We start from the raw sequence: 22402 nt of genomic DNA, 5'->3' as shown, positions 1-22402 counted from the left end.
TCTATAGAACCGGAAGTGATGGGTTCATGGGGCACATTTGTTCCTCATGAGGAGAGGCATCTCTGTGCAAAGTTTCATGTCTCTACGACATACGGGGCATGAGATACAGTGCCCTCCAAAAGTATTGGAACAGTGAGGCCAATTCCTTTATTTTTGTTGTAGACTGAAAATATTTGGGTTTGACATCAAAAGATGAATATGGGACAAGAGATCAACATTTCAGCTTTTATTTCCAGGTATTTACATCTGGATCTGATACACAACTTAGAAGATAGCACCTTTTGTTTGAACCCCACCCATTTTTCATGAGAGCAAAAGTATTGAAACATGTGACTGACAGGTGTGTTTTGTTGCCCAGGTGTCTCCCAATTACATTGATTATTCAAACAATAAATAGCACTGAATGTCTGAGCTCAGTTTCAGATTGGGTACGATAGGTTTTGCCTGTGCAGACTGTATTTAGAGGTGGAACCAACATGAAAACCAGAGAGCTGTCTATGGGTGAAAAAGAAGCAATTGTGAATCTGAGAGAAGATGGACAATAAATCAGAGCCATTGCACAAACATTGGCCATAGCCAGTACAACCATTTGGAATGTCCTGAAGAAGAAAGAAACCACTGGTGTACTAAGCAACAGACGTCGACCAGGTAGACCAAGGAAAACATCAGCAGTTGATGACAGAAACATTGTGAGAGCTGTAAAGAAAGACCCTAAAACAACTGTTAGTGACATCAGCAACAACCTCCAGAGGGCAGGAGTGAAGGTATCACAATCTACTGTTCGCAGAAGACTTCATGAACAAAAGTACAGAGGCTACACCAGATGATGCAAACCACTCATTAGCAAGAAGAATAGGAAGGCCAGGCTGGAATTTGCCAAAATGTACAGAGATGAGCCTCAGAAATTCTGGGAAAAAGTTTTATGGACTGATGAGACAAAGATTAACTTTTTCCAAAGTGATGGAAAGGTGAAAGTTTGGAGAAAGAAAGGATCTGCTCATGATCCCAAACATACAAGCTCATCTGTGAAACACGGTGGAGGGAATGTCATGGCTTGGGCTTGCATGGCTTCTTCTGGGACAGAAACATTTTGTCTGCTAATTTAAAGAAAGATGCAACCAAACTGATTGGGAGATCCTTCATCATGCAGCAAGATAATGACCCAAAACACACTGCCAAAACAACAAAGGAGTTCATCAGGGGCAAGAAGTGGAAGGTTTTAGACTGGCCAAGTCAGTCTCCAGACTTAAACCCAATAGAGCATGCATTTTACCTGCTGAAGAGGAGACTGAAGGGAGTAACCCCCCAAAACAAACAACAACTGAAAGAGACTGCGGTGAAAGCCTGGAAAAGCATCACAAAAGAAGAATGCAAAAGTTTGGTGATGTCACTGGGTCACAGGCTTGATGCAGTTATTGAAAGCAAAGGATTTGCAACTAAATATTAAGTCTCATTCACTTTAATCTATTTTAAGTTTATACGTTCCAATACTTTTGCTCACCTAAAAATTTTGTGTTCCATTACAAATAATGCTATCTTCTAAGTTGTGTATCAGATCCAGATGTAAATACCTGGAAATAAAAGCTGAAATGTTGATCTCTTGTCTCATATTCATCTTTTGATGTCAAACCCAAATGTTTTCAGTCTGCAACAAAAGTAAACGAATTGGACTCACTGTTCCAATACTTTTGGAGGGCACTGTATGCCCATTCAAAGTTTGCAATTTCAATCGGTTGCTATAGCGCCCCCCTTTGGCCAATTGATGTAATATAGCTACATTCGCATCCTCCCATGACCCTCTACCACTGTGCCAAATTTCACATGGACTGACCAAGTCAGTGAGGAGAAAAACATGGAACAGACACACAGACACACCCACAGATAGAGTTTTCACCATTATATAGTAAAGATGTATTTATTCACTGCATTATGGTGTCAGGTTCACAGAATTTGGCAACTGAGATGAAACAATGCACAAAGAAGTGCATATAGTCTTAGCTAAATACTTCTTTGATGGCCACTTTATTAGGTACACCTTGCTCGCACCTGTTGGACCCCTTTTGCCTTCAGAGCTGCCTTAATTCTTCATGACATAGATTCAACAAGGTGCTGCAAACATTCCTCAGAGATTCTGGTCCATATTGACATGATGACATCACACAGTTGCTGCAGATTTGTCGGCTGCACATCCATGATGCAAATTTCCCTTTCCACCACATCCAGGCCACTGGAGTACAGTGAACTCATTGTCATGTTCAAGAAACCAGTTTGGGATGATTTGAGCTTTGTGACATGGTGTGTTATCCTGCTGGAAGTAGCCATCAGAAGATGGTACACTGTGGTCATAAAGAGATGGACACGGTCAGCAACAATACTCAGGTGTGGTGTTTAAACCATGCTCAGTTGGTACTAAGGGGCCCAAAGTGTGCCAAGAAAATATCCCCCACACCATTACACCACCACCACCAGCCTGAACCGTTGACACAAGGCAGGATGGATCCATGCTTTCATGTTGTTTACACCAAATTCTGACCCTACCATCTGAATGTTGCAGCAGAAATCCAGACTCATCAGACCAGGCAACATTTTTCAAAACTTCTATTGTCCAGTTTTGCTGAGCCTGTGTGAACTATAGCCTCAGTTTCCTGTTGTTAGCTGACAGGAGTGGCACCTGGTGTGGTCTTCTGCTGCTGTAGCCCATCTGCTTCAAGGTTGGACGTGTTGTTGGTTCAGAGATGGTCTTCTGTAGACCTTGGTTGTAACCAGTGGTTATTTGAGTTACTGTTGCCTTTCTATCATCTTGAACCAGTCCGGCCATTCTCCTCTGACCTCTGGCATCAACAAGGCATTTTCACCCAGAGAACTGCTGCTCACTGGATATTTTCTCTTTTTGGGACCATCCTCTGTAAACCCTAGAGATGGTTGTGTGTGAAAATCCCAGTAGATCAGCAGTTTCTGAAATACTCAGACCAGCCCGTCCGGCACCAACAACCATGCCACGTTCAGAGTCACTTAATTCACCTTTCCATTCTGGTGCTTGGTTTGAACTTCAGCAGGTTGTCTTGACCGTGTCTACATGCCTTAAATGCATTAAGGTGCTGCCATGTGATGGGCTTATTAGCTATTTGCGTTAACGAGCCATTGAACAGGTGTCCCTAATAAAGTGTGTCCAAGTGTAAAAAATAAACCCAGCAATAAACTTAGTAACACTGGAAGCCATCAGGGATATACAAGGAAGCTTTCATTAATATATAGGCTGACTTATATCTGTGGTGGCGTTAGCCGTTTTCTCCACAACGAGATCAGGATGATGAAGAATCAGGTGGCTATGTTTGTTGTGTTGCCTGTGAACTAAACTTGTAAGACAATTATTGCATATTGTGTGGTCTTCATCGATTTTGTTTGTTAAGTTAATTGGAGTAGGGACTCTGGTAAGTTGAATTGGTGTGGGGAATCTGTTTAGAGCAACTGCAGGTTTAAAAAAAATATATAAATACTTGGCGACAGTGTATTAATATCACAAGAGGAAGTAATATGATATATTCCAGTAATGACATTTTGTCCCACCTCTAATTAAAATGGACTAAAACATTGGATACCTCCAGGGTGGACAATACAGCTGATTGAAGTTGGTATGATAATTCAAGTGAAGCGTAACAGAGCTCTACATCACTAAGTTATATCAAGCTTAATAGTAATGTGGCTGAATCAAGGTCATGCTGCAGGAACTGGAGCTGACAGGAGGGTCTGATAAAGGGGAAGTGTTCACCAACCGTTGACAAACAGACCTCATTTTATGTAACCCAGACCACAGGAAATGAATATCTCAAGGGAAGTGGTTAATAAATATTACAGTGGGAACTGCTTAATCAGTGAAACGTGTCCTTTTCTTGCTTTAAACAACATTTTTGGTATTTGCATTAGAAGCAGATTTTAATATGTAACTGTGACAGCTACTTTGACTACTGGGGGAAAGGAACACAAGTCACAGTGACTTCTGGTGAGTAATGATCAAATGTATTTCGAGTGAAAAGAATTCAACATTTTTCTGTTTTTTTTTTTTTAATTAAAATTGTGTTGATTTCAACTGCACTTAAAGTGGGATCTAGTCTGCAGCAAAAACAAGAGCTCAGGCTAAATGTTAGGCATAATCAGTGGTTTACTGAACAAGTACAATCATTTATTAGATGTTAGACGCTGCAAGATATTTTTGTACTAAAGCGCAATTGAAATCTATCACTGTGACTACTACTTTGACTACTGGGGAAAAGGAACAACCGTGACCGTCACATCAGGTAAAAAATAGCTTTATTTGTCTTCATATTGAAAGTGTAGTATTTATACTTTTTAATAGAACATATTTAGACCTTGGTGGCGTCAACAGCGTCTTTAAGGTGCTTGTTTTTGTATGTTGGATGTATTGACATATGACACTGTGACGATGCTTTTGACTACTGGGGGAAAGGCACGACTGTCACAGTCACATCTGGTAAGCCACTTTTATTTTTCTTTCTCTGTTGTTTACGTTTTGATTTAAACACAGAATTGGTATTTTTTGAGAGATCAAGTTGTGACACCTTGCAGTTCTTTCCTTTCTGGGATACTGTATGTTAAATGTGTCGTAATTGGTGGACTCGATCCAAATTTCGGTTGTGAAAATCAGGTTTCGTTCCATTTTCTGAAACCTTATTTCCAAAAACCAAGGTTAATATCTTGTAGGGTAGATTGCCAGAAAATAACCGACTATGGACAGTGTAGATATTAGGGAACAGGTTTTTGTATGCAGTGGTTGGTAATTTGTTGAACTGTGACTACGCTTTTGACTACTGGGGAAAAGGCACCACGGTCACCGTCACCTCAGGTATGTAATCTTAATATTTCTGATTAGAGAAGGAATTTTGTAATCCCATTACTAAAATATTTATTAAAAGTTTCATGTCGTCACAACTGTTGGCCGGTAATAAGAAAGCCAACGGTGTTCTGTAGCCTGACGATGAATTTGTGAAAAGCTTCAAACTATTAAGTTCAGTTGGAACTTAGGTCTATTGACGGGGACATATTTTATTTTGATTTTATCTGGTGCCGATACCAAATTGTATGACATGAAGTAATGGGATATTACGGTAATGAGTTTTTGTGAGAAGTGTGAATTGGCTCTCTTAACTGTGACAACTGGGCTTTCGACTACTGGGGAAAAGGCACCATGGTAACAGTGTCATCAGGTAAGATTTGTACTGTTTAAAACCTACAGCAGGATATTTTTCATTTTTTAAATTTTATGTTTAAGTTGATTTCTCAAAGCGTCAAGTCTTACTTTAAAACTAAAGCGTTTTACTGCGGTATGTACTATGGAAAGTCAAACAGCAGTGTTCTCAGTAACATTGTCATCAGGGTAGATTTGTACCGTTTAAAATCTACACCAGGATATTTTTCATTTTTAAAATTTCATGTTTAAATTAATTTCGAAACGTGTCAAGTCTCACTTCAAAAGTAAAACATTTTAATACAGTATGTACTGTGAAAAGTCAAACAGCAATATTTTCAGTAGGACACACTGGTGTATTTTATGGCTAGTGTATTCTGGGTTATTTAAGTGTATTGTATAAGTTAGTGGGATCAATTAAATATCAAGGCAGACTTTTTGAGCGGGCCATTAGGTGTAGCCTTTTGATACTAACAGATAAGTAGATTCAGCATTGTGCTACTACGCTGCTTTTGACTACTGGGGAAAGGGTACAATGGTAACTGTTTCATCAGGTAAGAATTCTCTTTAATCTCTCACACAACTGCTGAATTTGGCATAAAGTAGTAATTTTTGCAACAATAAGACGTCAACTCATTTAATGGATGGTAACCGACTTTATAGCGTCATCACTTCAATTTAAAAAATGACTCGTGATTACTGTCAAAGTTGTGTATTTAAAATTATTTATTGATTTGTATGTACACTAACAAAAATGACTCATACTATTATTGAGTGAGGTGAACAAATAACAGCATTAAATAACTGAAATAGGGAAAGTCTCTGTATGGAGGACAAATGATAAAAGTTATCGCCTTCAATGTGCTTTTTTACACTGCTGATCTACCCAGTTGTCTTCTCAGTTTTAACTCATGCTTGGTTAAAAAAAAGTCTGTGATGTTGTTGTTAATTTTGCTAGTTTAATTACACGTATGTTTTTACTTTCTCAGCCACTCCAAATGCACCAACTGTGTTTCCTCTGATGCAATGTGGTTCTGGGACTGGAAACACGGTCACTCTTGGTTGCCTTGCCACCGGCTTCACACCCTCCTCACTGACCTACTCATGGAACATAGTAAATGGGGCTGCCTTGACAGACTTCATTCAGTACCCTCCAGTACTGAAAGACAACCTTTATACTGGAATAAGTCAAGTCAAAGTGAGAAAACAGGACTGGGATGCCCTGAAATCCTTCAGATGTGTTGTGACACATACAGCGGGAAATCAACATGTTATTATCACAAAGCCAAGTAAGCCCTATGCTAAGTCTTAAAAATGTCTTTTTTAATTGTTGATTTGAAATCTAGTAGTTTTGCATGTTGGAAATGTTGACATATTTTATAATTATGCAACAATTTAAAGGGTTTTTAATTCTCTGTTTCTCTTACTGGCACAACCACACCTCACACCTGGTGTCTGTGATGCACTGTTGCTCTCTGCATTCTTTCACTTCTGTATTTTGGTACTTTTTCGGGACCTGGGTGTTACTCAATGCTTCCACTTGCTGCTTGCCCTGATCACTCTGCCCTGTCATGCTGTGACATCTGTGCATCAGACCTCCAGCCCTGTCTCCACCTGACTTTAAGACTCCAGACACTGTAAAAGTACAACTCTGCCATCTAGCCCTAAAGGACAACTTCAGTATTTTTCAACCTGGGCTCTATTTCCCCATGTGTATGTGTGCGTATGATTCATGGGTACCACTCGTTCTAAAATTGGTTCAGTTTTGATGCACGAAACAAGCTAAAATGGTAATGGGGGCAAGTGCATCCCGTATAAAAGTGCTTTTTTTCGCCACTGACCGGTTCAGATCGCCAGTGCTATCTCTGTAGATAGCATATTGTAGAAGCCCTGGGGCAGTGGTGAGTGTGAATGAGTGGAGTCAGCTGTCAGTCAGTGTTGGAGCAGAGAGGGGTACGGCGGCCCATAAATGAGTATGTGTGTATGAAGTGTGTGTTTTTTCGCCACTGACCGTTTCAGATCACCAGTGTTATCTCTGTAAATGGCATACTAGCCTTTCCCTTACCTCTGGGCTGTGTGATGTCACGAGCGTTGCTCCACTGTGTCTGTAGCTCTCTCTACTCGTGGGACAACCATTTTCTTGAGGAAGAGGTGTTTCGGGATTGGATGTCTTCTTTTCTTCGGCTAGCAGTAGTCATGTTGGGAGAAGTGAGCACTGCAGACCCGATGGTCTGCAAGGCACAGTGTCTGGAGAGGAGTGTTAGCATCCATTTGTAGCACAACTAGCCACAACTTCAGCATCTCGCCGTCCAACAAAGGCAGCCTATGAAAGCTGTACGGGGTGTTGCGCGACATCCTGTTCTTGCGTTCGGGAAAAAGGCCCGTTTATTTGAGCACTCCAAAAACTCTGGTAACACTCCAGGGGGTAGCACGTAAAAGACTCCGTCCTCTGACTCTTCTAGCGTAACACACACTTCATACACACATACTCACTTACAGCACCCAGCGGGGCCGCCCTCCCTCTCTCTGCTCCAACACTGACTGACAGCTGACCCCACTCATTCACACTCACCACTGCCCCAGGGCCGCTACAATATGCTATTTACAGAGATAGCACTGGTGATCTGAACCGGTCAGTGGCGAAAAAAAAACACGTTTATACAGAACGCATTTGCCCCCATTACCGCTTTAGCTTGTTTCGCGCATCAAAACTGAACCAATTTTAGAACAAGTGGTACCCATGAATCATACGCACACATACACATGGGGAAATAGAGCCCAGGTTGAAAAATACCGAAGTTGTCCTTTAATACAAAGATATGACAATTAGAATTGAGCCAGCACAGTTGGTTACTTGATCAAAATCTCAAGGTACATATAACTACAAACTGCAATCAGCTCTTATTTTACAAATGTCTACATCCAATGTTTACAATGAGTCAAGTAATGAAATGATCTCTTCTCTATCTCAGAAGAGCGGGTTGTGCCTCCAAACATCACATTACACCCTGTCTGGGACAATGTCCCTGTCGGGGCCTCATCAGTCAGACTTGTCTGCACCCTAAGTGGCTACTTTCCAGACAAACTGAGTGTGGAGTGGAAGCGGGACAACCAACGTCTACAACCTGCCAAAAGCCCAACAAAGCTGCAGAGTGCGGACGGAACGGGGAAAACCTTCAGTCTAACCAGTGAGATTGAGCCAAAAACAACAGAGTGGGAACGAGGCTCAAAGTTTACATGCAAGTCAACTCACAAAGATCAGGAATATAAAAAAACAATAAGCATTTGTCAAAGTAAGTATTTACAGCTAACTGTCTCACAGCACAGTATAAATGTTTCTGATGCATCATCAATGTTTTATGATAAACTGAATGGAGAAGTTTTAACAAGATGAGTATGTTTGGACAAACACTTTTTTCCTTCAGTCCATGAAAGCGCCCCTCCCTCCATCCATGTGGAGATTCCCAGCTTCAAGACCGTAATAATGGCAACAGGATCCACTGTGAAAGCAACATGTTTGGTCCGCTCTGATTTTGACGCCAAGTTGACCTGGCGGATAAATGGGGGAGATGCACCACGTGAACAAGTGACGCAGGACAAAAACTCAACATATATATTCAGTACTGTGACAGTTTCTTCAACTGAGTGGAAAAAAATAAAGTTAATAACATGTAGAGCTGAACATCAGTGCTTCTCACCCACTGAGAAGACTGTGAATGTTGCAGGTAAGATGACTACACAACATGAAAATCAGACATCTTGTCACAGCAAATCACCCAGAAGAATAAATTCTGCATTCCTTCTGTCTGTATCATCCAGGGCCTGCAGTTACAACTCCTGTGGTCACGATCAGGAGATCTTTTAATGAATTGCTGAAGGGGAACAGTGCTGTGCTGGAGTGTGACGTCACAGGACTCTCAGCACATGACCTGTACATCACTTTTCAAGCTGGCACCTCTGACATCTCTGAAAAACTGTATGTTGATCTTCCTGAAGCCCCAGGCCTGCATTCAATCAGTAGAAGCTTCCCTGTCCCGCCAGAGCACTTGAGGAAAGGCAAAAGATTCACCTGCAAAGTGTACCAAGGCTTCTCTGCGGAGTTTACATCAAACTCCATTGGAAATATTTTTGGTGAGTGTTACTCTTCATTCCCTTCATGACTGTTCATTTCACAGTCAAATAATCTCTAAGAGACTATTTCACTGATAGACTGATTCCTTCCTAATTTAGCGGACCCGTCAATGAAACTCCTTCTGGCCCCCAGTGAAGAGTCAGGATCACAGACACTCGTATGCTCTGGACAGGGCTTCAACCCTCAAATTCAATGGTCTTCTGAGTCTCAGCAAAGAGCTCCATCAACTAATGACATCAGCATGGGTGCAGATGGGCGTGTGACAGTGACCAGTCAACTTCAAATCACTCACAAAGAGTGGAGCACAGGGAAGGTCTTCACTTGTCAAGTATCAGACAAGTCCCTGGGCAAAAACATCAGAAAGGACATCAGCCTCTGCTCAGGTACAACTAAGTGGTACAACCCCAGCTGTCTACTGACAACATTCTGACTGACCTGAAAATTGTTTTTGACAGACTTTGAAGTCAGTGTAGTCTGAATTTGATCAAGCATCTTTTACATATACATAGTTCACTCAGTATTCTGGTATTGCTTCATGATTCTTTTTCCTTGCTCCCTATCAGCTTATTCAAGAGCCCCTCCCTCCATCCATGTGGAGATTCCCAGCTTCAAGACAGTAATGATGGCAACAGGATTCAACGTGGAAGCAACTTGTTTGGTCCGCTCTGATTTTGATGCCAAGTTGACCTGGCGGATAAATGGGGGAGATGCAACACATGTCCAAGTGACGCAGGACAAAAACTCAACTTACATATTCAGTACTGTGACCGTTTCTTCAACTGAGTGGAAAAAAATAAAGTTAATAACATGTAAAGCTGAACATCAGTGCTTCTCACCCACTGAGAAGACTGTGAATGTTGCAGGTAAGATGACTACACAACATGAAAATCAAACATCTTGTCACAGCAAATCACCCAGAAGAATAAATTCTGCATTCCTTCTGTCTGTATCATCCAGGGCCTGCAGTTACAACTCCTGTGGTCACGATCAGGAGATCTCTTAATGAATTGCTGAAGGGGAACAGTGCTGTGCTGGAGTGTGATGTCACAGGACTCTCATCACGTGACCTGTACATCACTTTTCAAGCTGGCACCTCTGACATCTCTGAAAAACTGTATGTTGATCTTCCTGAAGCCCCAGGCCTGCATTCAATCAGTAGAAGCTTCCCTGTCCCGCCAGAGCACTTGAAGAAAGACAAAAGTTTCACCTGCAAAGTGTACCAAGGCTTCTCTGCGGATTTTACATCAAACTCCATTGGAAATATTTTTGGTAAGAGTGTTACTTTTCATTCCCTTCATGACTGTTCATTTCCCATTTCACAGTCAAATAATCTCTAAAGAGACTATTTCACTGATAGACTGATTCCTTCCTAATTTAGCGGACCCGTCAATGAAACTTCTTCTGGCCCCCAGTGAAGAGTCAGGATCACAGACACTCGTATGCTCTGGACGGGGCTTCAACCCTCAAATTCAATGGTCTTCTGAGTCTCAGCAAAGAGCTCCATCAACTAATGACATCAGCATGGGTGCAGATGGGTGTGTGACAGTGACCAGTCAACTTCAAATCACTCACAAAGAGTGGAGCACAGGGAAGGTCTTCACTTGTCAAGTATCAGACAAGTCCCTGGGCAAAAACATCAGAAAGGACATCAGCCTCTGCTCAGGTACAACTAAGTGAAGAGTCACAACCCCAGCTGTCTACTGACAACATTCTGACTGACCTGAAAATTGTTTTTGACAGACTTTGAAGTCAGTGTAGTCTGAATTTGATCAAGCATCTTTTACATATACATAGTGTGCTCAGTATTCTGGTATTGCTTCATGATTCTTTTTCCTTGCTCCCTGTCAGCTTATTCAAGAGCGCCTCCCTCCATCCATGTGGAGATTCCCAGCTTCAAGACAGTAATGATGGCAGGAGGATCCAATGTGGAAGCAACATGTTTGGTCCGCTCTGATTTTGACGCCAAGTTGACCTGGCGGATAAATGGGGAAGATGCAACACATGTCCAAGTGACGCAGGACAAAAACTCAACTTACATATTCAGTACTGTGACCGTTTCTTCAACTGAGTGGAAAAAAATAAAGTTAATAACATGTAAAGCTGAACATCAGTGCTTCTCACCCACTGAGAAGACTGTGATTGTTGCAGGTAAGATGACTACACAACATGAAAATCAGACATCTTGTCACAATAAAGTTAAAGGGTTTTAAATTCAGTTTCTTAATGATACAATTCTGTAATAATAACTAATTAATAATGTCATACTAAATTAAGGTAGATTACAGTATTAAACAGAATATCTTCAGTCAGAGAAAGTTTGACATTTTACAATGCAGTAAACAAAGTGCTACAAGGCTACTCATGATAAGGATAAAATATTAAGTTCTTTTCAAGATAATTTGGTGATCTATGTCAAATAACAAAGTTAATTTAGAAGTTAAAAAACCTTTTGTTGTCATAATAATTTAACAATAATCACATTTGTACAGCACAATCTGTGCTATAAGTGTTGATTTTGTAAGTTTTCCTGAGACATGTTATTAGAGTCAGACTTTACCAATTTAGCCTGAGCTGCTTATGCTGAATATTGTGACGGGATTTTTTTTTTTTTTAAATGCTTCAACATATCATTTAAAAGTAACATGAACACAGAGAAGAGCATAAAACTAAAATACAACTGTTATCAAATTAAATTTGTGTGAAATCTCCTTAAATGTTTTTAATGTTAGAATCTGTAAGCAAACCAAACAGTGAGGTGGAATGAGAAGGCTGAAGCTCAGCTGCTGACTGTTGATTTCATTCTGGACTAATTATATGTCTTCTGCACCTGTCCGAGAATAGATTATTGTGTTCTGCTTCTTTCCGTCTATCTGCTTAATCCTGGTTCCTCCTAACGTCTGCCTCCATTTTCACTGCATGTTGATGACTAACATTCACTCTGTGTTCGCTTGCCCAAACACTCAATGTATATGCAGAAGCGAGCATTAAAGCTCTGCTGTTAAATTATCTAATTTTCTTACCATGAAAATCTTTTCTTTTTGACTCTTTCTGCACAATTTAGTAACAAGCCACAAATTATGTCAGTTAGAGGAGTGGAATCACTATGTGCATACATGTGTGCAAGTTGCATAACATGCAGTAGTTCAGTGAAGTCATAAACTCAGTTATATTCTAAGTCTATAGTAAATCTAGATTACATGAGCACTGTAGCACATTGTTCACCTTTGCTTCTGCATATATATATACATAAGTGATTCCTTGCTTCTGCATACATATATTTGTGTATATGTTTGTTTTTCAGGGGATTTATATCAGTTGCCAACTCTTAAAGTAATGACCTGTTCTGATGAGGGCACCGAGACTACCCTCTCCTGCTTTGCCAAAGATTTTTCACCAAAAGATTTTGAGTTCAAATGGCTGAAAAATGAAGCAGAAATCACCACTGGAATAACCAACATCAAAACACCTTTTGATGAAAAAAAGGCAGAGAATGGAACACTGTACAGTGCAGCAAGTTTTCTGACAGTGCCATCAAGTGAGTGGACTGACACCAATACGTTTACATGTGAATTTATGGGGAAAGGTGAACAAGGTCCAACGTATGTGAATTCATCTGCGACCAAAGACTTTTGTATAAATGGACATGGTGAGTAAATTGCTACTTTTTCTTTGAAGTATTTGTGTAAATATAATTTCAATTCTTGTAATTTTGCAGCCATTTTTGTTCAATAATTGCTTAATAATTCCTCATTTAACAGATTCAGGATGCATGGAAGCAGATGTGGAAGTAATGATCATAGAACCAACAATGGAGGACTTTGTTTTAAACGGAAAGGGAGATGTAATATGTCAAGTCAATATAAACAAACCACCTGTCCAAAAGATTTTCTGGGAGACCCATGATGGAAAAGAAATACCTGATGCTGTTCCAGTGAAGCCCCCTGCAGGACACAAAGGTACATACGTCGCTTTACTTCCCATCACATTTGAAGAATGGAGACAGGGAGAAAAGTTCATCTGCATTGTTGAACATGAAGACTGGATAGAGCCACGTAAGGAAATCTACAAAAGGATGATTGGTAAGAAAAATAATCAACAATTGTGCACTAAAAGCCTGTGTTTAATTCCTCTTGTCATGCCATCAAACATGTTAAGGAGTGTAAGTTCTAAGTGTATTTTGTAGCAGAGATTTTGTACAGTACTGTGGGAACTTTTATCTATAGCAGGAGCCCTAATTGTTCTCTCATGTTGCAGGAGGACCACCTCAGTGTCCTTCAGTTTTTATGCTACCTCCACTAGAACATATTAAAACAGAAACCGTGACCCTGACTTGCTATGTGAAAGACTTCTTCCCTCGGGAAGTTTATGTGTCTTGGCTTGTCGATGACGAGGAAGCAGACTCAAAATACAAGTTCCATACCACAACGCCTGTAGAAAATGATGGATCATATTCTGCCTATGGCCAGTTAACCCTCACCCTCCAGCAGTGGAAAAATGATGACACTGTGTTCAGCTGTGCAGTTCACCATGAATCTGTGGTCAACACAACTAGAGCTATTGTCAGGTCCATCGGGCACAGAACATTTGAAAAAACCAACATGGTCAACCTCAACATGAACATCCCTGAAACGTGCAAGGCCCAGTAGATGTTATTCTGTGTCGCTGTGTCTTCTGCTGTTTGTTGTTTAATGTTTGTTGCTTGTGATATGACACCGTGTTTGTCTTTTTAATGCAGATTCAAAATCAAAATAAAAAAAAGCACTTTGCAACTCTGTTGATGTATGTCGCATGCTGTTCACGTCTTTATTTAATCAAGCTACATGTTTATTGTGTGTAGTGTCTCAGTGCTATCCTAATGCAACACAAATTAGGTGTAGCTGTCACTATGTACTAACAACATCATACTGCATTCACTAAAATCACACCACCACTACCCCACTAACTTCAGGCACCAATTTCATTATAGAAATCCTACTTGTTCATTGTTATTTGTAGACAGAGCATTAACACTGTTTGTGTGACTTGTCTGTGTGTATGTGTGTTTCCTCTACCTTGCACCCCCAACGACAGACAGATGATTCTCTAAAGTCTCACTCAGGCTGTGTGGTCTCTTAGTCAAATGATAACTGATTCACAAGCCAAGTCATACATGCCACACCAATGGTGGGGTCTTTCAAAAGCAATTCAGGATCATTGTAGGACAACTTTGATCAATATAATCAACATTTTTAGAGGGACGTGCAAACTTATCAGGCCTCGCTGTACAACAATAATAATGTAGTAACTGATTAACGAGGCATACGTCAGCAGGACTGTTCTTCTCCTTTGTGGTTTTCTATTTTATACTTAGACTGACTGACTGACTCATTCACTAATTAGATCCACTCCAACCTGTGAGGTTATAAAACGTATTACCCTACTACAGGAAATTAATAGAGTTAAGTCATTGTCTCATGAGCTAATGTGCAAAGCTGGGTTTGTTCCAAGTATTAACTGAATGATTGCTATACACTAGAATTATGGAATGTGGAGTTCTACCAAAACAACAGCGACACAGAGACAGAGAAAGACAACATGGTAACCACAGCCATCACCTTCATCCTCCTCTTCCTTATCACTCTGCTGTTCACCATCGGAACCACTGCTTTCAAGGTAATAATGAGTTTATATCTTAAAGTTATGCAAAGACACCTGAGTAAGCAGTTTCATGTATTCAAACAACACAGATGGGTTGGTAGAACTCCTTTTACATGAGAAGTGACAAATAGGATTACAATGATCATCATGACGCATCACATCATAACTACCACAGTAAATATCATCATGCATTACGACTACATCTTGTTGCTGTTACTTTATTTACCACTTTGACCAACAACTGAAATGATCGGCCTGTCTTTTCACATATTATTCTTTTACTTTATACGACTATTTTTAAAGTGCATGCAGAAAAAGCTTAACTATTAGTGATGCATGCATGTTCAGGTGGTGGACACAAAAGCAGCAACAACTGTGCAAGTGAATGCTTTGAAATATCATAAACTTAAAATAAAAATCACCTTCATGAAGCAAGAGTTTTAAAGAATTTACTAAAGAGATGTTGAATCAACTCTGTGGTAACCTGTGGTTCATTTAGTTTAATTTATTTATTTATTATTATCAAATGTTTATATTTATTTATTTTACTTAATATGTATTATTCTCTAGTTACTTAAAATTCCAGGGCTATGATACTGAACTGAATTACATTTTGCAGGTGTTGCTGTTATTGTGTGTTAAATATTATCCCAAAATCTTCTCATAGGTTACTAGAGCTAAATTAACTTAATAAATAAGTGTAGCAAACTACAACAGAAGCCAGCTGTAACACTTTGCTTGTCAAATGCTGAAACATTTATTTTACAATAATATAATGCATATTCTTTTATGTTTTTTTCTCTTTTCAGATTAAATAAAACAAGATGAACTTTCTGTAAAAAAAAAAAGTTTTTTCTCCACACATTTGTTCTTATAAACTCATAGTCGTGCATGTAAGTAAGCGCAATTGTCCTTTTTCATTTTAATTACAAAAGCTTTGTGTCTTTTTGAAAATAAATTTTTAAATGAAGATAACCACTGAAGTTGCTCCTCCAACTTTTTTCTCCTCCAGTAGTGCTGTAGTTTCATCTATAAAGGTTTAACACATACATCTCACAACAATACTAATTCTTTTTTTCTAGTTCGTTAAAAAGTATTTTAAAGTATTTTATGATGTAACATGTTGTTGTGTTGGTCATCTCCCCAGCACCTGGAATCAGCAGCCTATGTTCGACTCAATCATGTAAATTTTAGGTTTTACAGTTGGTTAGCTCTCCAGTCTATTATTAATAGACTTGAGAACTAAAACCTTTAGCAAAATCATGAGCAATCTATGTGAACACACATGTAAACTGATATGAGATATTTAAATGCGCTCTCTGTTTCTCTTACTGGCACAATCACACCACCTGGTGTCTGTGATGCACCGTTGCTCTCTGCATTCTTTCACTTCTGTATTTTGGTACTATTTTGGGACCTGGGTGTTACTCAATGCTTCCGCTTGCTGCTTGCCTTGCTCACTCTGCCCTGTCATGCTGTGACATCTGTGCAACAGACCTCCAGCCCTGTCTCCACCTGACTTTAAGACACCAGACACTGTAAAAGTACAACTCTGCCATCTAGCCTTAATACAAAGATATGACACTTAGAATTGAGCCAGCACAGTTGGTTACTTGATCAAAATCTCAAGGTACGTATAACTACAAACTGCAATCAGCTCTTATTTTACAAATGTCTACATCCAATGTTTACAATGAGTCAAGTAATGAAATGATCTCCTCTATCTCAGAAGAGCGGGTTGTGCCTCCAAACATCACATTACACCCTGTCTGGGACAATGTCCCTGTCGGGGCCTCATCAGTCAGACTTGTCTGCACCCTAAGTGGCTACTTTCCAGACAAACTGAGTGTGGAGTGGAAGCAGGACAACCAACCTCTAAAACCTGCCAAAAGCCCAACGAAGCTGCAAAGTGCGGACGGAACGGGGAAAACCTTCAGTCTAACCAGTGAGATTGAGCCAAAAACAACAGAGTGGGAACGAGGCTCAAATTTTACATGCAAGTCAACTCACAAAGATCAGGAATATAAAAAAACAATAAGCATTTGTCAAAGTAAGTATTTACAACTGTCTCACAGCACAGTATAAATTTTTCTGAAGCATCATCAATGTTTTATGATAAACTGAATGGAGAAATACACGGACAAGTTTTAACAAGATGAGTATGTTTGGACAAACACTTTTTTCCTGTAGTCCATGAAAGCGCCCCTCCCTCCATCCATGTGGAGATTCCCAGCTTCAAGACTGTAATGATGGCAACAGGATCCACTGTGAAAGCAACATGTTTGGTCCGCTCTGATTTTGACGCCATGTTGACCTGGCGGATAAATGGGGGAGATGCACCACGTGAACAAGTGACGCAGGACAAAAACTCAACATATATATTCAGTACTGTGACGGTTTCTTCAACTGAGTGGAAAAAAATAAAGTTAATAACATGTAAAGCTGAACATCAGTGCTTATCACCCACTGAGAAGACTGTGAATGTTGCAGGTAAGATGACTACACAACATGAAAATCAGACATCTTGTCACAGCAAATCACCCAGAAGAATAAATTATGCATTCCTTCTGTCTGTATCATCCAGGGCCTGCAGTCACAACTCCTGTGGTCACGATCAGGAGATCTTTTAATGAATTGCTGAAGGGGAACAGTGCTGTGCTGGAGTGTGACATCACGCAACTCTCATCACGTGACCTGTACATCACTTTTCAAGCTGGCACCTCTGACATCTCTGAAAAACTGTATGTTGATCTTCCTGAAGCCCCAGGCCTGCATTCAATCAGTAGAAGCTTCCCTGTCCCGCCAGAGCACTTGAAGAAAGGTAAAAGTTTCACCTGCAAAGTGTACCAAGGCTTCTCTGCGGATTTTACATCAAACTCCATTGGAAATATTTTTGGTAAGAGTGTTACTCTTCATTCCCTTCATGACTGTTCATTTCCCATTTCACAGTCAAATAATCTCTAAGAGACTATTTCACTGATAGACTGATTCCTTCCTAATTTAGTGGACCCGTCAATGAAACTTCTTCTGGCCCCCAGTGAAGAGTCAGGATCACAGACACTCGTATGCTCTGGACGGGGCTTCAACCCTCACATTCAATGGTCTTCTGAGTCTCAGCAAAGAGCTCCATCAACTAATGACATCAGCATGGGTGCAGATGGGCGTGTGACAGTGACCAGTCAACTTCAAATCACTCACAAAGAGTGGAGCACAGGGAAGGTCTTCACTTGTCAAGTATCAGACAAGTCCCTGGGCAAAAACATCAGAAAGGACATCAGCCTCTGCTCAGGTACAACTAAGTGAAGAGTCACAACCCCAGCTGTCTACTGACAACATTCTGACTGACCTGAAAATTGTTTTTGACAGACTTTGAAGTCAGTGTAGTCTGAATTTGATCAAGCATCTTTTACATATACATAGTGTGCTCAGTATTCTGGTATTGCTTCATGACTCTTTTTCCTTGCTCCCTGTCAGCTTATTCAAGAGCCCCTCCCTCCATCCATGTGGAGATTCCCAGCTTCAAGACAGTAATGATGGCAGGAGGATCCAACGTGGAAGCAACATGTTTGGTCCGCTCTGATTTTGACGCCAAGTTGACCTGGCGGATAAATGGGGGAGATGCACCACGTGAACAAGTGACGCAGGACAAAAACTCAACATATATATTCAGTACTGTGACGGTTTCTTTAACTGAGTGGAAAAAAATAAAGTTAATAACATGTAAAGCTGAACATCAGTGCTTCTCACCCACTGAGAAGACTGTGAATGTTGCAGGTAAGATGACTACACAACATGAAAATCAGACATCTTGTCACAGCAAATCACCCAGAAGAATAAATTATGCATTCCTTCTGTCTGTATCATCCAGGGCCTGCAGTTACAACTCCTGTGGTCACGATCAGGAGATCTCTTAATGAATTGCTGAAGGGGAACAGTGCTGTGCTGGAGTGTGACATCACGCAACTCTCATCACGTGACCTGTACATCACTTTTCAAGCTGGCACCTCTGACATCTCTGAAAAACTGTATGTTGATCTTCCTGAAGCCCCAGGCCTGCATTCAATCAGTAGAAGCTTCCCTGTCCCGCCAGAGCACTTGAAGAAAGACAAAAGTTTCACCTGTAAAGTGTACCAAGGCTTCTCTGCGGATTTTACATCAAACTCCGTTGGAAATATTTTTGGTAAGAGTGTTACTCTTCATTCCCTTCATGACTGTTCATTTCCCATTTCACAGTCAAATAATCTCTAAGAGACTATTTCACTGATAGACTGATTCCTTCCTAATTTAGCGGACCCGTCAATGAAACTTCTTCTGGCCCCCAGTGAAGAGTCAGGATCACAGACACTCGTATGCTCTGGACGGGGCTTCAACCCTCACATTCAATGGTCTTCTGAGTCTCAGCAAAGAGCTCCATCAACTAATGACATCAGCATGGGTGCAGATGGGCGTGTGACAGTGACCAGTCAACTTCAAATCACTCACAAAGAGTGGAGCACAGGGAAGGTCTTCACTTGTCAAGTATCAGACAAGTCCCTGGGCAAAAACATCAGAAAGGACATCAGCCTCTGCTCAGGTAAAATAAAAGCATAATCCATAATCATAATTTTTTTTATTAAGTGTAGAATAAATTATCTACATTCACACTGTTTGAGTCATCCATTAAGCTTTTAAGACATTTTTTCTCATCATCATTACTTGACAGGTGTTGCATTTTCTCCATCTTTAATGTCACAATGTTTTTCAGTAACTCCAGCATCATCTCAGGTGGTTGGCGTATATGTTCAGGGACCGCCACCACAGGAGCATCAGCACAAGGGACAGGTGACTGTGACGTGTCTGCTGGTCGGCCCTTCTCTTAATGATTTCTCCGTCACCTGGAAAGTAGATGGGAAGAAATATTCCCAAAATGTCCATAGGGAGCCACCAGTGAGTCGCAACAATGAGACGGAGACAATGCGGAGCACCCTCAGTGTGTCAGCGGAGGATTGGCATGCACATAAACAAGTGTCTTGTGAGGCAAAGCACCGATGTTCCAACAAAGGCTACGAGGACCACATAAGCAAAAGCAGAGGTAGTGCTGTGCATAAAAACCAATACCTTATAGCTGTTTCTGCATATGTAGAGTGTTTAACATAGATTAAGAAGGCAAGATTGCATCAGAAACATAGTATTCCCTTTGACGTTTGTGACGGCTGTGAGTGACAAAATTATGAGACTGAAATGGCAACAACTGCAGCTGTATTTAATTTTGTCTTCTTTTTGTGTTTCTCAAGAGCTGCATCCACCAGCAGTGAAGATAATAGAACCGGCTGCCTCTGACCTGTCTACGTCTAACTTCCTCACGCTCATTTGCCTCGTGTCTGGATTTTTCCCATCTAACATCATAGTGTACTGGGAGGAGAATGACCAGAGACTCCCTTCAACTGTCTACACCAACAGTCCTGCATGGAAATACACAGGGAGCAGCACTTATTCAATGAGCAGCAGACTAAATACATCAAAAACTGAGGACAAGGAGTCTACGTATTCTTGTGTTGTCAGACATGAGTCATCTTTTGAGAGCACTATAAAGGATGTGTATGGTGAGCTGAAATTAGCATTTAGTGAAAACTGCATTTCACTGGATTTGTTCATTACATCAAAGAGATAAATCAAGCCAAACCTAAGGATCAGTGTTGGGGCCAATTCGGATATATTTAGCTGATCATATCAGCTAAAATAAAACTGATCAAACTTTGATCCTTTCCTTACTGTACACTGTGTTTTCTCCACCTCAGCCTGCCCTCTATGTTGCTCAGGAGCAGTTGTGTAGAGAAGCATATCGCTTTAGGGAATTTTTATGAAAGCATTTAAGTACAAAAGTTCTTTGACTTTTCTTGCTCTGTGACCTTCCCCACACAGAAATTCATTAAATTCTTTTTCTGACTATTTTCCTCAGCCTCAGTGACCCATAGCAAACCTTCAGTTACCTTGCTCCAGGGCTCTGGTGAACTTGTGTGCCTGGTGTTTGGCTTCAGCCCTGAGTCCATTAGCATCACCTGGTTTCTTGATGACACTGGGGAACTGCTGGAATACAACACTAGTGAACCACACAGAGGCCCAGACGGGAAGTTCAGCATCCAAAGCCACCTTCGTCTGTCCAAAGCCAGCAGGTTCCTTGGGGCAGTCTTCACCTGCAGGGTGACACATGCAAACACCATTTTAAACACCACCCTATCCCTGGATGTATCCAACCCAGGTGCTAGTTTGTCCATTGATCCACATCTTACTTGCACATTAAATATTGAACATACAAGGTTATTAGGAATTTCTCTTTGTACGTCCAGTGTGACAAAGTCAATGTAATAGTTAACTAACAAATCTCATTTTGATTGTCTCACAGAAATCTTAGAGGACTGTAATTTCTTAGATGACATCAGGCATACTGATGTCAACCACAGCAAAGGTGTGGACAGCTGGTATATGGCTTTCGCCTTCCTCCTTTTCTTCCTCATATCCCTCATCTATGGTGTCCTTGCTACCATGATTAAGGTAAGAGACAACAATTGGTATTTTAAAGTAATCTTCCAGTACTGTAGTTCACTTGTATGGTTGTAATATCCCCGTTACAATACTGCCTTTATTTTGGAAGGCTGATATGTTCCAATAGTTTGGATTTAGCCTTTTTACATATATATTTTTACACACAAAAAACTGTCACCAATTCCTGACACATTCCCTGTTTTTTCCTTGTAGACTAAATGATGATGATCTCACAGGACAGATCCCATTCTATGATCCAAATATGTGACCTGAGGATTTCTGATGGCATATGGTTTTACTAGTTTTAAAGTTTGATTAAAGCTATTATTTTTTTTTTTATTTTTTTTTTTTTTAATGGAACTGGTTTGTACTGCATTCATTTCTTTATTGCATGTATGTTATATATTTGGTGTGGCTTGTATGTGGTGTATTAATAATAAATAATGAAGCTTTGAATTCTAATTTTAAGATTCACATGCTAACGTAATGAGCAAATATTATATCACTGGACTTGTTGCATTTACAAAAAAATAAATAAAGAGTGAAATATTTCAAGGACAGTTTGTCATAATCTCTGATTTACTCTTCAGGGAAATGCTTTATACTCAATATACCATGTCACAATACCAGCACCCCTGCATTACTCAGATTGTCCACTAGAGTGAGACAAAGCTCCACGTGCAGCTGTGGTGACTTGCCACCTCTAAGTCAAACACTAGTTGTGTAGTAATTTCAGGATGGTGACAGGTTTGAACTGGACGTACTAAGTGGTATGATACAGAGATGTATTCACTTGAAAACACACACAGAGACTGTTTTTATATCTCATCTCCTCTCCATACATACACACACAGAGTCACTGTAAATGTGTGCACACTCTTGAGTTGGAGCTGCGTGTTTGTGTCTGC

The 22402-nt window shown here is 40.4% G+C and overlaps 1 protein-coding gene across 6 annotated transcripts; it reads left to right on the top strand.

Moving 5' to 3' along the window:
- The first annotated feature begins 3844 nt into the window (after positions 1–3844).
- Positions 3845–22054, top strand: LOC117268699 (uncharacterized). Of its 6 annotated transcripts, none has more exons than XM_078161547.1 (22): positions 3845–4000; positions 6193–6492; positions 8176–8496; positions 8629–8928; positions 9023–9334; positions 9434–9718; positions 9899–10198; positions 10293–10604; positions 10714–10998; positions 11184–11483; positions 16702–17022; positions 17163–17462; positions 17557–17868; positions 17977–18261; positions 18447–18746; positions 18841–19152; positions 19261–19545; positions 19717–20043; positions 20246–20554; positions 20911–21210; positions 21355–21503; positions 21708–22054. In XM_078161547.1, exons 2-22 carry the CDS (start codon positions 6225–6227, stop codon positions 21714–21716), a joined length of 5892 nt encoding a protein of 1963 aa, XP_078017673.1. In that variant the 5' UTR covers positions 3845–4000; positions 6193–6224; the 3' UTR covers positions 21717–22054. The 6 variants fall into 6 exon arrangements, with proteins under 6 accessions (XP_078017673.1, XP_078017670.1, XP_078017671.1 ...); XM_078161544.1 differs by lacking the exon at positions 3845–4000 and adding an exon at positions 4012–4295; XM_078161545.1 differs by lacking the exon at positions 3845–4000 and adding an exon at positions 4347–4489.
- The last annotated feature ends 348 nt before the right edge of the window (positions 22055–22402 follow it).

The sequence above is a fragment of the Epinephelus lanceolatus genome, chromosome 18, assembly GCF_041903045.1.
Source record: "Epinephelus lanceolatus isolate andai-2023 chromosome 18, ASM4190304v1, whole genome shotgun sequence".
Lineage (NCBI taxonomy): Eukaryota > Metazoa > Chordata > Actinopteri > Perciformes > Serranidae > Epinephelus > Epinephelus lanceolatus.
The sequence above is the reverse complement of the archived record's forward strand: the minus strand, read 5'-3'. Positions and strand labels throughout refer to the sequence as shown.

Bases quoted from the DNA above. Each gene is read 5' to 3' on its own strand.
- LOC117268699 (XM_078161543.1), top strand. The intron at 17,023-17,162 runs GTAAGTATTTAC...TTTTTCCTGTAG, and splicing joins AACAATAAGCATTTGTCAAA to TCCATGAAAGCGCCCCTCCC. The intron at 20,555-20,910 runs GTGAGCTGAAAT...TATTTTCCTCAG, and splicing joins CACTATAAAGGATGTGTATG to CCTCAGTGACCCATAGCAAA.